This window comes from Salvelinus alpinus, chromosome 29 (genome assembly GCF_045679555.1).
Source record: "Salvelinus alpinus chromosome 29, SLU_Salpinus.1, whole genome shotgun sequence".
Lineage (NCBI taxonomy): Eukaryota > Metazoa > Chordata > Actinopteri > Salmoniformes > Salmonidae > Salvelinus > Salvelinus alpinus.
In genome coordinates this window covers 14812845-14828144 of record NC_092114.1, presented here as the reverse complement: position 1 = coordinate 14828144, position 15300 = coordinate 14812845, and the positions used below count along the sequence as shown (strand labels likewise).

General features: G+C 42.7%; 1 protein-coding gene across 9 annotated transcripts; it reads right to left on the bottom strand.

Moving 5' to 3' along the window:
- Positions 1-11303: 11303 nt before the first annotated feature.
- On the bottom strand, positions 11304-15032 carry LOC139559100 (putative nuclease HARBI1). Of its 9 annotated transcripts, XM_071374813.1 has the most exons (11): positions 14658-15032; positions 14290-14360; positions 14026-14202; positions 13874-13935; positions 13705-13791; positions 13576-13617; positions 13334-13507; positions 13219-13254; positions 12566-13120; positions 12173-12284; positions 11304-12078 (listed from the first exon to the last, which is right to left on the bottom strand). In XM_071374813.1, the coding sequence occupies exons 1-8, from the start codon at positions 14813-14815 to the stop codon at positions 13219-13221; spliced, it is 807 nt and encodes a 268-aa protein (XP_071230914.1). In that variant the 5' UTR covers positions 14816-15032; the 3' UTR covers positions 11304-12078; positions 12173-12284; positions 12566-13120. The 9 variants fall into 9 exon arrangements, with proteins under 9 accessions (XP_071230914.1, XP_071230912.1, XP_071230913.1 ...); XM_071374811.1 differs by adding an exon at positions 12381-12496 and having other exon boundaries at positions 14026-15032; XM_071374812.1 differs by having other exon boundaries at positions 13219-13507.
- Between the last annotated feature and the right edge of the window lie 268 nt (positions 15033-15300).

Sequence of the window (15300 nt, the reverse complement as noted above, 5' to 3'; positions counted from 1 at the left end):
AACGGATTAGTCTCGGCCTCCGCAACAGATAAGTCTCGGCCTCCGCAACGGATAAGTCTCGGCCTCCGCAACGGATTAGTTCACTGAGATGCACGGGAATCAGACAGGTGTCTCGTGAAAACATTGAAACACATTTAAAAAAGAATAATAATTAAATGCTACTGCTCGACTAACAAACTTCTCGGTCGAGCAATAGCCTATCAACCAAACAATCGACCAGTCGACTAACTGGGGTAAACCCAATGACACACACACACACACACACACACACACACACACACACACACACACACACACACACACACACACACACACACACACACACACACACACACACACACACACACACACACACACACACACACACACACACACACACACACACACACACACACACACACACACACACACACAGAAAGAAGCAGGGACACACACATCACGCACAGAAGCAGGGACACACACACAAGCAGGGACACGAACATGGACTCAAGCAGGAACGCATGCACGTGCGCGCGCAAACACACACATACACACATACACAGGGCCTGGCCCTGGCTCCTATAAATACATGGGGAATGTTATCTTTGGTAAAACAAACAATGATGTGAGCCAGAGTGATCAGAAAAAGAAGTGTGTGTGTGTGTGTGTGTGTGTGTGTGTGTGTGTGTGTGTGTGTGTGTGTGTGTGTGTGTGTGTGTGTGTGTGTGTGTGTGTGTGTGTGTGTGTGTGTGTGTGTGTGTGTGTGTGTGTGTGTGTGTGTGTGTGTGTGTGTGTGTGTGTGTGTGTGTGTGTGTGTGTGTGTGTGTGTGTGTGTGTGTGTGTGTGTGTGTGTGTGTGTGTGTGTGTGTGTGTGCGTCTGTTAGAGGGAGGTGGGTGTTCTAGGATAGGGCTCTGGTCTAAAGTAGTGTACTATATAGGGAATAGGGCTCTGGTCTAAAGTAGTGTACTATATAGGGAATAGAGTTCAATTTGGGAGTGTTCAGTGTTGAGGATCACCATAGAATCCATGCAGAGTCCACAGTTCCGTGGTTCTACTTTAGAATAACATCCCAGTTTAAGATGTCAGCAACATTCTAGTTGTCGTCTGGGACCTGTATTGGACTGTCCTCTTATGTCTCAGTCACCTGACAGCTTCCCACTTCCTGTCTCTTTCAGTCCCTCTCTCATTCTCTTGAGAGCTCGCTTACTTCTCTCTCCCTCTCTCTCCTTCTCTCCTCTCTCTCCCGCTGTCTCTCTCTCTCCCTCGGTCTCTCTCTCTCCCTCTGTCTCGGTCTCTGTGGCTCTCTCTCCCTCTGTCTTGGTCTCTGTCTCTCTCTCTCCCTCTGTCTCGGTCTCTGTCTCTCTCTCTCCCTCTGTCTCTGTCTCTCTCCTTCTGTCTCGGTCTCTGTCTCTCTCTCTCCTCTCTCTCCTTCTATCCTCTCTCTCTCTCTCTCTCCCGCTGTCTCTCTCTCTCCCGCTGTCTCTCTCTCTCCCGCTGTCTCTCTCTCTCTCCCTCTGTCTCTCTCTCTCTCCCTCTGTCTCTCTCTCTCCCTCTGTCTCCCTCTCTCTCTCAATTCAATTCAATTCAAAGGGCTTTATTGACATGGGAAAACATATGTTTACATTGTCAAAGCAAGTGAAATAAACAACACAAATATGAACAGTGAACATTACATTCACAACATTTTCAAAATAATAAAGTCATTTTTCTATATACAGTTTTGTAACGATGTGCAAATAGTTAAAGTACAAAAGGGAAAACAAATGAATAAATGTGGGTTGTATTTACAATGGTGTTTGTTCTTCACTGGTTGCCCTTTTCTTGTGGCGACAGGTCACAAATCTTGCTGATGTGATTATACACTGTGGGATTTCACCCCATAGATATGGGGAGTTTATCAAGATTGGATTTGTTTTAAAATTCTTTGTGGTACTATGTAATCTGAGGCAAATATGTGTCTCTAATATGGTCATACATTTGGTACATACATTCTCTCTCTCTCTCCTCTGAACTTTTGCTCTCACTTACTTTTGGAGTATCACTCAGACTGAGGGTCTTAAAATAGACAAACGGACACACAAACACACACAGTTGAATGTAACTTGAAAAGACCCAGTCTCACCCTACCATAGTTATTTCTGTCTGTGTCTGCTTTAACTTCTATACCCAAACTGCTGTGTGATTTAACTTCTATACCCAAACTGCTGTATGATTTAACTTCTATACCCAAACTACTGTGTGATTTAACTTCTATACCCAAACTGCTGTGTGATTTAACTTCTATACCCAAACTGCTGTGTGATTTAACTTCTATACCCAAACTGCTGTGTGATTTAACTTCTATACCCAAACTGCTGTGTGATTTACCTTCTATACCCAAACAGCCGTGTGATTTAACTTCTATACCCAAACTGCCGTGTGATTTAACTTCTATACCCAAACTACTGTGTGATTTACCTTCTATACCCAAACTGCTGTGTGATTTACCTTCTATACCCAAACTGCTGTGTGATTTAACTTCTATACCCAAACTGCCGTGTGATTTAACTTCTATACCCAAACTACTGTGTGATTTACCTTCTATACCCAAACTGCTGTGTGATTTATCTTCTATACCCAAACTGCCGTGTGATTTAACTTCTATACCCAAACTACTGTGTGATTTAACTTCTATACCCAAACTACTGTGTGATTTAACTTCTATACCCAAACTACTGTGTGATTTATCTTCTATACCCAAACTACTGTGTGATTTAACTTCTATACCCAAACTGCCGTGTGATTTTGAAATGTAATAACACAATCTTCATCCTCCTCCCTGGCTTTCTATTGGCTAAAATATTGAGCAGAATGATTTCATAGAGTCATTCCACAGTGGAATCTGTCCTGATTACGGCCCCGCTCATTGGCTGGCTGTGAGAATCTGTCCTGATTACGGCCCTGCTCATTGGCTGGCTGTGAGAATCTGTCCTGATTACGGCCCTGCTCATTGGCTGGCTGTGAGAATCTGTCCTGATTAAGGCCCTGCTCATTGGCTGGCTGTGTGAATCTGTCCTGATTAAGGCCCTGCTCATTGGCTGGCTGTGAGAATCTGTCCTGATTACGGCCCTGCTCATTGGCTGGCTGTGAGAATCTGTCCTGATTACGGCCCTGCTCATTGGCTGGCTGTGAGAATCTGTCCTGATTACGGCCCTGCTCATTGGCTGGCTGTGAGAATCTGTCCTGATCACGGCCCTGCTCATTGGCTGGCTGTGAGAAGCTGTCCTGATTACGGCCCTGCTCATTGGCTGGCTGTGAGAATCTGTCCTGATAAATGGCCCTGCTCATTGGCTGGCTGTGAGAATCTGTCCTGATTACGGCCCTGCTCATTGGCTGGCTGTGAGAATCTGTCCTGATTACGGCCCTGCTCATTGGCTGGCTGTGAGAATCTGTCCTGATCACGGCCCTGCTCATTGGCTGGCTGTGAGAATATGTCCTGATTACGGCCCTGCTCATTGGCTGGCTGTGAGAATCTGTCCTGATAAATGGCCCTGCTCATTGGCTGGCTGTGAGAATCTGTCCTGAGTACGGCCCTGCTCATTGGCTGGCTGTGAGAGTGTAAAACACACTGAAGGATTTCACACACACACACACACACACACACACACACACACACACACACACACACACACACACACACACACACACACACACACACACACACACACACACACACACACACACACACACACACACACACACACACACACACACACACACACACACACACACACACGTAGATGAACAAACAATTGTAGACAAACAATCTGCACACCGTCTCCAATCTAGCAACAGTAGCTGTCTACAAGTGGCCTCGTGGTTTCTGGGTCACTCTAACTATATACATTTACCCCACTGAACACCTTCATGTGTTGTGTTGTGTTATGTGTGTGTGTGTGTGTGTGTGTGTGTGTGTGTGTGTGTGTGTGTGTGTGTGTGTGTGTGTGTGTGTGTGTGTGTGTGTGTGTGTTTGTGTGTGTGTGTGTGTGTGTGTGTGTGTGTGTGTGTGTGTGTGTGTGTGTGTGTGTGTGTGTGTGTGTGTGTGTGTGTGTGTGTGTGTGTGTGTGTGTGTGTGTGTGTGTGTGTGTGTGTGTGTGTTTGGCAGTGTGTACAACATGTTATTGTACAAAACAGAAGGCCTATTCATGATTATTATTCCTAGAATGATATTCACCAACACAACAATGACTTTCTGTGACTCAAAACCTCACCATCATACTGTTCAAAGACACAATGATCAGCTGACTATTTCCCTTTACAAGCATATCTGGTCCTAAATAGTTTCATTGTATAACATTTGAGTCCTTTTTTTTTTTAATGCCCAACAGTACATGATAAATGAACAGTCATACGCTCTATTCTATTTCAAGTTGTGAACAACACATATTCCTAAATGTGACACAGTTTTCCCATCATTTGAAATGACTCACACAGTATTTCCTCCGTCTCTCTCTCTTTCTCTCCACATGAAAGGGCCCAACCATTCATGGGGGAGGGGAGAAAGAGAGGAGAGGAGAGGAGAGGAGGAGGGGAGAGGAAGAGAGGAGAGGAGAGGAAGAGAGGAGAGGAGAGGAAGAGAGAGAGAAGTTAGAGGAGAGGAGAAGAGGAGGGGAGAGGACGAGAGAGAGAGTGAGAGAGAGAGGAGAGGAGAGGAAGAGAGAGAGAAGTTAGAGGAGAGGAGAAGAGGAGGGGAGAGGACGAGAGAGAGAGTGAGAGAGAGAGGAGAGGAGAGGAAGAGAGAGAGAAGTTAGAGGAGAGGAGAAGAGGAGGGGAGAGGACGAGAGAGAGAGTGAGAGAGAGAGGAGAGGAGGAGGGGAGAGAGAGAGTGAGAGAGAGAGGAGAGGAGAGGAAGAGAGGAGGAGGGGAGAGGAGAGAGAGAGAAGTTAGAGGAGAGGAGAAGAGGAGGGGAGAGGACGAGAGAGAGAAGTAGAGAAGATTAGAGGAGGAGGGGAGAGGGAGAGAGAGAGAAGTAGAGGAGAGGAGATGAGAAGAGGAGGGGAGAGGATGAGAGAGAGAAGTAGAGAAGATGAGAGGAGGAGAGGAGAGGGAGGGAGAGAGAAGTAGAGGGGAGGAGAGGAGGAGGGGAGAAGAAGAGAGAGAAGTAGAAGGGAGGAGAGGGAGAAGTAGAAGGGAGGAGAGAGAGAAGTAGAAGGGAGGAGAAGCAAGGAGAGGAGAGGAGAGAGAAGGAGAGAAGTAGAGGGGAGGACAGGAGGAGGGGAGAGGAAGAGAGAGAGAAGTAGAGGAGAGGAGAGAAGGAAAGAAGAGATTAGTTAAATCTTCTTGTATCTATTGTGATGCTGCTGCTGTAGGTCTTTGGGAATTCTGATTGGATCTCTTGTGTTGACCACACATCTCTTCAAACATTTCTTTAGGAAGCCAAACAACAACGATTTGAATATCTAATAGTTTAGACCGAGAGAGGGATGAGAGAGGGGAGAGTGAGGAAGGGATGAACCGTAATCAGTCTGATGGGGATTGGCAGATGAGCAAAATGGATTGGAAAGAGTGCTCTATGAATGAAAGGAAAAGAGAGGAGAAGAGAGGAGAGTGTTGGTTGTTTCAAGATGGAAAGATAATGGAAAGTGATTAAAAACAAAAACAATAATTTACTCTGATTTAAAAGGTATCTCATCAGAATAATAATGCCACCATGACAACAAACCAGAAATAATAATGTCACCATGAAAAAAAAACAGAAATAATAATTTCACCATGACAACAAACCAGAAATAATAATGTCACCATGACAACAAACCAGAAATAATAATGTCACCGTGAAAAAAAGCTGAAATAATAATGTCACCATGACAACAAACCAGACATAATAATGTCACCATGACAACAAACCAGAAATAATAATATCACCGTGAAAAAAAGCAGAAATTATAATTTCACCATGACAACAAACCAGAAATAATAATGTCACCATGACAACAAACCAGAAATAATAATGTCACCATGACAACAAACCAGAAATAATAATGTCATCATGAAAAAAAGCTGAAATAATAATGTCACCATGACAACAAACCAGAAATAATAATGTCACCATGACAACAAACCAGAAATAATAATGTCACTGTGAAAAAAAGCAGAAATAATAATGTCACCATGACAACAAACCAGAAAAAATTATGTCACCATGACAACAAACCAGAAATAATAATGTCACCATGACAACAAACCAGAAATAATAATGTCCCCGTGAAAAAAAGCTGAAATAATAATGTCACCATGACAACAAACCAGAAATAATAATGTCACCATGACAACAAACCAGAAATAATAATGTCACCATGACAACAAACCAGAAATAATAATGTCACCATGACAACAAACCAGAAGCCTCAGTAATATGCAGGGATTGGAATGTGTAACCTTGACACATACAGTGGGGAGAACAAGTATTTGATACACTGACGATTTTGCAGGTTTTCCTACTTACAAAGCATGTAGAGGTCTGTAATTTTTATCATAGGTACACTTCAACTGTGAGAGAAGGAATCTAAAACAAAAATCCAGAAAATCACATTGTATGATTTTTAAGTAATTAATTGGCATTTTATTGCATGACATAAGTATTTGATACATCAGAAAAGCAGAACTTAATATTTGGTACAGAAACCTTAGTTTGCAATTACAGAGATCATACGTTTCCTGTAGTTCTTGACCAGGTTTGCACACACTGCAGCAGGGATTTTGGCCCACTCCTCCATACAGACCTTCTCCAGATCCTTCAGGTTTCGGGGCTGTCGCTGGGCAATACGGACTTTCGGCTCCCTCCAAAGATTTTCTATTGGGTTCAGGTCTGGAGACTGGCTAGGCCACTCCAGGACCTTGAGATGCTTCTTACGGAGCCACTCCTTAGTTGCCCTGGCTGTGTGTTTCGGGTCGTTGTCATGCTGGAAGACCCAGCCACGACCCATCTTCAATGCTCTTACTGAGGGAAGGAGGTTGTTGGTCAAGATCTCGCGATACATGGCCCCATCCATCCTCTCCTCAATACGGTGCAGTTGTCCTGTCCCCTTTGCAGAAAAGCATCCCCAAAGAATGATGTTTCCACCTCCATGCTTCACGGTTGGGATGGTGTTCTTGGGGTTGTACTCATCCTTCTTCTTCCTCCAAACACGGCGAGTGGAGTTTAGACCAAAAAGCTCTATTTTTGTCTCATCAGACCACATGACCTTCTCCCATTCCTCCTCTGGATCATCCAGATGGTCATTGGCAAACTTCAGACGGGCCTGGACATGCGCTGGCTTGAGCAGGGGGACCTTGCGTGCGCTGCAGGATTTTAATCCATGACGGCGTAGTGTGTTACTAATGGTTTTCTTTGAGACTGTGGTCCCAGCTCTCTTCAGGTCATTGACCAGGCCCTGCCGTGTAGTTCTGGGCTGATCCCTCACCTTCCTCATGATCATTGATGCCCCACGAGGTGAGATCTTGCATGGAGCCCCAGACCGAGGGTGATTGACCGTCATCTTGAACTTCTTCCATTTTCTAATAATTGTGCCAACAGTTGTTGCCTTCTCACCAAGCTGCTTGCCTATTGTCCTGTAGCCCATCCCAGCCTTGTACAGGTCTACAATTTATCCCTGATGTCCTTACACAGCTCTCTGGTCTTGGCCATTGTGGAGAGGTTGGAGTCTGTTTGATTGAGTGTGTGGACAGGTGTCTTTTATACAGGTAACGAGTTCAAACAGGTGCAGTTAATACAGGTAATGAGTGGAGAACAGGAGGGCTTCTTAAAGAAAAACTAACAGGTCTGTGAGAGCCGGAATTCTTACTGGTTGGTAGGTGATCAAATACTTATGTCATGCAATAAAATGCAAATTAATTACTTAAAAATCATACAATGTGATTTTCTGGATTTTTGTTTTAGATTCCGTCTCTCACAGTTGAAGTGTAAATATGATAAAAATGACAGACCTCTACATGCTTTGTAAGTAGGAAAACCTGCAAAATCGGCAGTGTATCAAATACTTGTTCTCCCCACTGTATATAAACTACCGGTGAAAAGTTTGGGGTCACTTAGAAATGTCCTTGTTTTTTAAAGAAAAGCACATTTTTGCCCATTAAAATAACAAGAATTTGAAATACAGTGTTGACATTGTTAATGTTGTAAATGACTATTGTAGCTGGAAACGGCAGATTTTTTGTGGAATATCTACATAGGCGTACAGAGGCCCATATCAACCATCACTCCTGTGTTTCAATAACACGTTGTGTTAGCTAATCCAAGTTTATCTTTTTAAAAGGCTAATTAATCATTAGAAAACCCTTTTGCAATTATGTTATCACAGCTGAAAACTGTTGTACTGATTAACGACTCCGGGATGCTGGCTTTCTAGGCAGAGTTGTAAAGAAAAATCCATATCTCAGACTGGCCAATAAAAATAAAAGATTAAGATGGGCAAAAGAACACAGACACTGGACAGAGGAACTCTGCCTAGAAGGCCAGCATCCCGGAGCCGCCATTTTACTGTTGAAGTTGAGACTGGTGTTTTGCGGGTACTATTTAATGAAGCTGCCAGTTGAGGACTTGTGAGGCATCTGTTTCTCAAACTAGACACTCTAATGTACTTGTCCTCTTGCTCAGTTGTGTACCGGGGCCTCCCACTCCTCTTTCTATTCTGGTTAAAGCCAGTTTGCGCTGTTCTGTGAAGGGAGTAGTACACAGCGTTGTACGAGATCTTCAGTTTCTTGGCAATTTCTCGCATGGAATAGCCTTAATTTCTCAGAACAAGGAAAGACTGATGAGTTTCAGAAGAAAGTTCTTTGTTTCTGGCCATTTAGAGCGTGTAATTAAACCCACAAATGCTGATGTTCCAGATACTCAACTAGTCTAAAGAAGGCCAGTGTTATTGCTTCTTTAATCAGAACAACAGTTTTCAACTGTGCTAACATAATTGCAAAAGGGTTTTCTAATGATTAATTAGCCTTTTAAAAGTATAAACTTGGATTAGCTAACACAACGTGCCATTGGAACACAGGAGTGATGGTTGCTGATAATGGGCCTCTGTACGCCTATGTAGAAATTCCATTAAGTCAGAAGATAACAGCTTGTCAAGTCAGTAGATTTTGGCTAAAAAACATACCCATTTGAAACTGCCTATTTCTCAGCCCCCGAAACTAGAATATGCATATGATTGTCAGATTAGGATAGAAAACACTCTAAAGTTTCCAAAACAGTCTTAATATTGTCTGTGAGTATAACAGAACTGATATTGCAGGCGAAAACCGGAGGAAAATCCAATCAGGAAGTACCCCTGTTTTTGAAACCTCTCTGTTCCTATGCATCCCTATTGCCCATTTAAAGGGATATCAACCAGACTTCTTTTTCTATGGCTTCCCTAAGGTGTCAACAGCCTTTAGACATAGTTTCAGGCTTTTATTTTGAACAATGAGCGTGAACGACCACATTGCGTAAGTGGATAGGTGGGGGCTCTCAGAGTGAGTTGTGCGCAAAAGGGAAAGGCAGCCATTGTTACTCCTGGTCCTAGTGAAAAGCCAACTGTCCCGGTTGATATATTATCGAATAGATATTTGAAAAACACCCTGAAGATGGATTATAAAAAACGTTTGACATGTTTCTGTGGACCTTATGGATAAAATTTGGAATTTTTGTCTGCGTTGTCGTGACCGCTCTTTCCGGTGGATTCCTGGGCATAACGCAGCAAACTAACGGAGGTATTTGGATATAAAAAATATCTTTATGGAACAAAAGGAACATTTGTTGTCTAACTGGGAGTCTCGTGAGTGAAAACATCCGAAGATCATCAAAGGTAAACGATTAATTTGATTGCTTTTCTGATTTTCGTGACCAAGTTACCTGATGCTAAGTGTACTTATTGTTTTGTCGAGCGATCGATAAACTTACACAAACGCTTGTATTGCTTTCGCTGTAAAGCATAATTTCAAAATCTGAGACGACAGGTGGATTAATGCAATATTGCACTTGTGATTTCATGAATATGAATATTTTCTAGTAATATTATTTACCTGTGGCGCTATGCTACGCTATGCTAGTCAGCGTTTCTGATGACAATTATCCCGGATCCGGGATGGGTGGTTCAGAAAGGTTAACCTCTTTCAGCTAGGGGGCAGATGTTACCAGGGGTTACCGTTCAGAGAGTAAGCAGACTGCAGAGGAATGTTATTCTTTATGTTAGTACTGTTCTAGTCAGTCAACAGAGACATGTTATTGATGTTAGTACTGTTCTAGTCAGTCAACAGAGACATGTTATTTATGTTAAATACTGTTCTAGTCAGTCAACAGAGACATGTTATTTATGTTAGTACTGTTCTAGTCAGTCAACAGAGACATGTTATTTATGTTAAATACTGTTCTAGTCAGTCAACAGAGACATGTTATTTATGTTAGTTCTGTTCTAGTCAGTCAACAGAGACATGTTATTTATGTTAGTTCTGTTCTAGTCAGTCAACACAGACATGTTATTTATGTTAGTACTGTTCTAGTCAGTCAACAGAGACATGTTATTTATGTTAAATACTGTTCTAGTCAGTCAACAGAGACATGTTCTTTATGTTAGTACTGTTCTGGGGCCTGTTGCACAAAACTAGGATAAGGGATTAAGCCAGGATATCTTGGTGATCCTGGCTCAATTGATCCGTAATCCGGTTGCACTAAAGATGGATAGGGGGCAGGAGGATATGTTATGGTATAAATTACCATGGAGATTTATTCTGTGGAGCTAGCCTGCTCCAGACCAGGCTAAATTCCAGGATCTATTTAATCTCATCCCTAATGTCAGTCAGCAGTCACCACAAATGGAAACCAATAGTTATTTCACTGCTCACTATACATTGTTATCACATATAACTAGACCCACTGTTATTATTTAAACGTTTGTGATCATTAATTTCAATGATTTTGGATAAAAAATGATTTTTAGATGATGTTGCTATCATTAGATAATTTACAGTTTCCCATAGACTATAAGGCTATATATAAAATGATAGAATATTAGGGCCACAGAGGGGAACAAAACACAAGTCATAATATTGTAACCAGTTGTTTTAAAGGAGGACAGTTGTTAAAATGACAGATGTGGGGCATTTCGTGAAATTGTACTTCAGTATGGTTTCATAAACAAAGACATGCTGATGTGCCAGAATATTAAGTATCACATTGTCATAAGTATCAAAACTGTAAAAACAATATGTAGCTTTTCTGCAGAAAGAACCAGCCTCATAAATTTATGACTTTATCCTTTTTCTTCAGTGTGGCCCTAGTACTCTGTCATATAAACAAATACACATTCCATATGAATATAAAAACACAATGTGTAACATTATGTTCCTTTATTGAATAAGGACAAAACAAAGCAGGTAAACCATCAGCTCCTTTCGAAACTGAAGTCACAGTGACTCTACAAGATGGAAAGCACAGAATCCAAGCATATTATACAAAATGATACATACACATTCAAAGGTCTGTATATAACACACCCTGCATGTCTGCACACTAAAATAAATGCAGGACAAATCCATACACATCAACTGAACAGACAAATGAATGGATGCAGTAGCCTCCCTGCAGCCTTGTATTACACACAGTATACCGCACAAACATCATAAGAGGCCAAATTCGTCAAAAAACGAACCCAAAAAAAACCAAATTCCTCTGCCACCGCAGGACATATTTAACCAAAATTGAAAGCACACATACTAACTAAAATAATTCAACACATATTGGTCCCTCAGCAGCCGACCACTGTCGTCATCAGGGAAGATTGCCGGATTGTCCCAGTCCATGGCTGGTGGCACTCTGGGGGCCCTCTCCTTCCTCAGGCAGGCCACATTGTGGAGGACAGCACAAGCCACAGTAATATCACATGCCCTAACAGGGCTGACCCTTAATTTGTGAAGGCAGTGAAAGCGTGCCTTCAGGAGGCCAAAGGTCATTTCAACTCTGGCCCTGGTCCTGGCATGGGCATGGTTGTAGGCCTGCTGTGCTTCCTGGGGGTCTGTGAAAGGTATCAGGAGAAAAGGCTGGCAGCCATACCCCCTGTCTCCCAGCAACACACCAGAGAATTCACCTGTCAACACAAAATCTCATCATTACTACCTCATAAACACAGTGATATTCTTGACACAGCCATGATGGTTATAAATAGGGGTTGTGTGGCTTACCTTGTGATAGGCACTGATAGATTTCAGAGGCCCGAAAGATTCTGGAGTCATGGACTGAGCCAGGCCATTTTGCCACAACATTGCTGATCACACAGTCAGCATTGCAGACCATCTGAAATCATAAGATGAGGAATATTACACCAATCAATGCACATCACTGGCAATGCAGAGTGTTCGTCAATGGACAATATCAAAAAGTTATGTTCACCTGAACATTAATGCTGTGAAAGGATTTCCTATTCACAAAATCGGCCTCATGGGCACCTGAGGGGGCTTTTATCCTTATGTGTGTGCAGTCCACTGCACCAATGACATTGGGGAAACCTGTCACACAAAGTAATGAGTATCCTACTATGTGTTAACAGTTGTCCTGTAATTTGTAGATCCTCTTACCTGCAATCCTATAGAACTCCTCTTTGATGTCACAGAGTCTTCTGTGGCCAGGGAAGGAGATGAAGACATCTGCTAATGCTTTGATAGCCAGACACACACTCCTTATTGCGCGGCAAATTGTGGCCTTGTTCAGCTGTTCTGCATCCCCCACTGAGTACAGGAAGGCTCCACTAGCAAAAAAGCGCAAGGCCACACAAACCATTTGCTCCACACTCAGTGCATGGCTCCGTGCAGTGCGGTGCTTAATCCTGGGACCCAGTAGTCTGCATAGATACCTGATGCCATCTGCAGAAAACCTGTATCTTTCATATAGATGGTCATCAGGGAAGGCCAGTGGGTCCAACCGGTCCCTGAAGACCCTTTCTCGCCTGAAGGCTCTCCTCAGCACAAGTGCTTCTTCATCCACCACATCTCGCACGAATGGGCATGCCATTGTCAGAGCAGAAAGGAACACACAATTTTGGGCCTTCATATAGGCTAGTGGCCACACCTGGTGCTGGGGGGGTGGGCAAAAGAGGGCGATGCCTTATAACGATGACTTGGTTGTACTGATTGCTGGGAAAATAAAAAAAAACTTAGAAAGATGCCACCGTCCTGTGTGCTCACAATAAGAGCTCATATGTCATGGCTCACTTGACTTTACGAGAATATACCTAATTTTTATTTTGAGCTGTGTCATCTTCTTGGAGCTGGGGGAGGAAAGAAAAATAATGATTAATACATTTGTGTTACAGTTAGCATACAGTGTACATTGAAGGCATATCTCACCTCCCTCTCAAGTTTTTTTATTTCAAGGTCCAGTTTCCTAATTGTCCTCTTTTTTATTTCGGACTCCAGTGCAAGATTTTCCATCTTTTTCTTCTTGTACTGAATGTCTATGTCTGCCAGTTCTATTTGGCGCCGGAGGTGGTTGCCATACAACTTTCTGATAGCTTGTGAGCTCTGTGAACACAATACAATTAGCGCAGCTGGAATTTGGCAGGATGTGGTGTCCTTTTATTAATACGCACTATGTTGCCAGGCTGGTTTTCCCACTGTATAGCATCTGGGTCCTGTAAAAGAAATTCGATTTTTTGATTTTGATGAGGACTCCTCACCATTGTAGAGTAAATAGTACTTTCACAGTCTTAACATGATACCTCATGCCTTCTGGAATCCAGAGAGATGGTCTCCTCCTCATCATCGTCTCCATCATGTGCTGTTGCTGCTGCACTGGGGCCTTCACCCTATCACATTTAATCGGATTCATATTGAAGCTAGTAGACAAGACATGCCAGGCCTACAGTATGCCTTTGATGGAGTACTCACTGGATCAGCATCGTCTGGTGCTTGTGCTGGTGGCTCTAACAGGAACACAGTGCTGCCAGACACTGCAAGGCAATAGGTAAACCAAAGTCAGACAGTCCAAATTGATTCAATAGGAATGTGGTTGTATCCCATGTAGAGATGGAAGGACATACCTTGAATGAAGCGGGTGGCATCTTGGGAGGAACCTATGCTCGTCTCTTTCCCCCCAGGGATCCCCTCTAAGACGGGCCTGCCTTTATTTAGCTCCAAGGCCATGTCCTCTGCTGGGGTAAGGTCAGCCTTTGGTGACCCACCACCCGTGCCTTGTCTGTGGGTATTCTTTTTCACTGCTAAAACAGTACAGACAATGTGTGAGCAGGCACCTTCTGGGTACAATATATGCTTGTGCTTTGTTAAATATTAGTCAGGGACCATACCATTCTGCAGAATGTTATTGTATTTGATTTTGACCTGCTGCCATGTCCGTTTTGGCCCGTTCATGTTTAATCTACACACACACACACACACACACACACACACACATTTAATGGAGTCACACTGCAAAAAATTACTTGGTATTTTTGTCTTGTTTTCAGTAAAAATATCAAAAAATTTATCATAGCTTTATACAGTGTGATGGAGTTACTTTACACAATTTCACTCATATCTGCAGTGCATTTCAATTAAAAATTTAACCGTTTCATAATTACAGTACAACTGCATTTTTGGAGATGTGAATTAAATATTTGAATTGTAATTGTGATGTTTCAGCGGAGCGGTGAGTGTGTAATTGTGCACTACTTACGCATTCAGGCGGTCTGCAATACTTTGCCACGCTTTTTCTCTTTGCTTTATCACTGTGGCGGTGTTGCCTTTCTTCTTAATTATATCTTTTACCTCCTCGTATGCCTCCATGAGGATTTGTGCTTCCGACGGGGAAAAGTACGCGGCTCTAGTTGCCATGGTAAATCAGTTAATCTGTGATCTGTGGCGGGGTCTATTTGAGTGAGCCGTGAGCGCGCACCTATCCAGGATTGGTTTCACCTGGCTTAATGAATCCGTGTCTGCTCATCCTGGCTTGGTCTTTGTGCAACCAATTAAGCCTGGACGCACATGTTTTGGCTTCATTGAGCTCAGCTGAGTCATTTATCCCGGATGTCTTAATTCTACTTTTGTGCAACAGGCCCCTAGTCAGTCAACAGAGACATGTTATTTATGTTAAATACTGTTCTAGTCAGTCAACAGAGACATGTTATTTATGTTAGTTCTGTTCTAGTCAGTCAACAGAGACATGTTATTTATGTTAGTTCTGTTCTAGTCAGTCAACAGAGACATGTTATTTATGTTAAATACTGTTCTAGTCAGTCAACAGAGACATGTTATTTATGTTAGTACTGTTCTAGTCAGTCAACAGAGACATGTTATTTATGTTCAACTAGTGAGTTAAA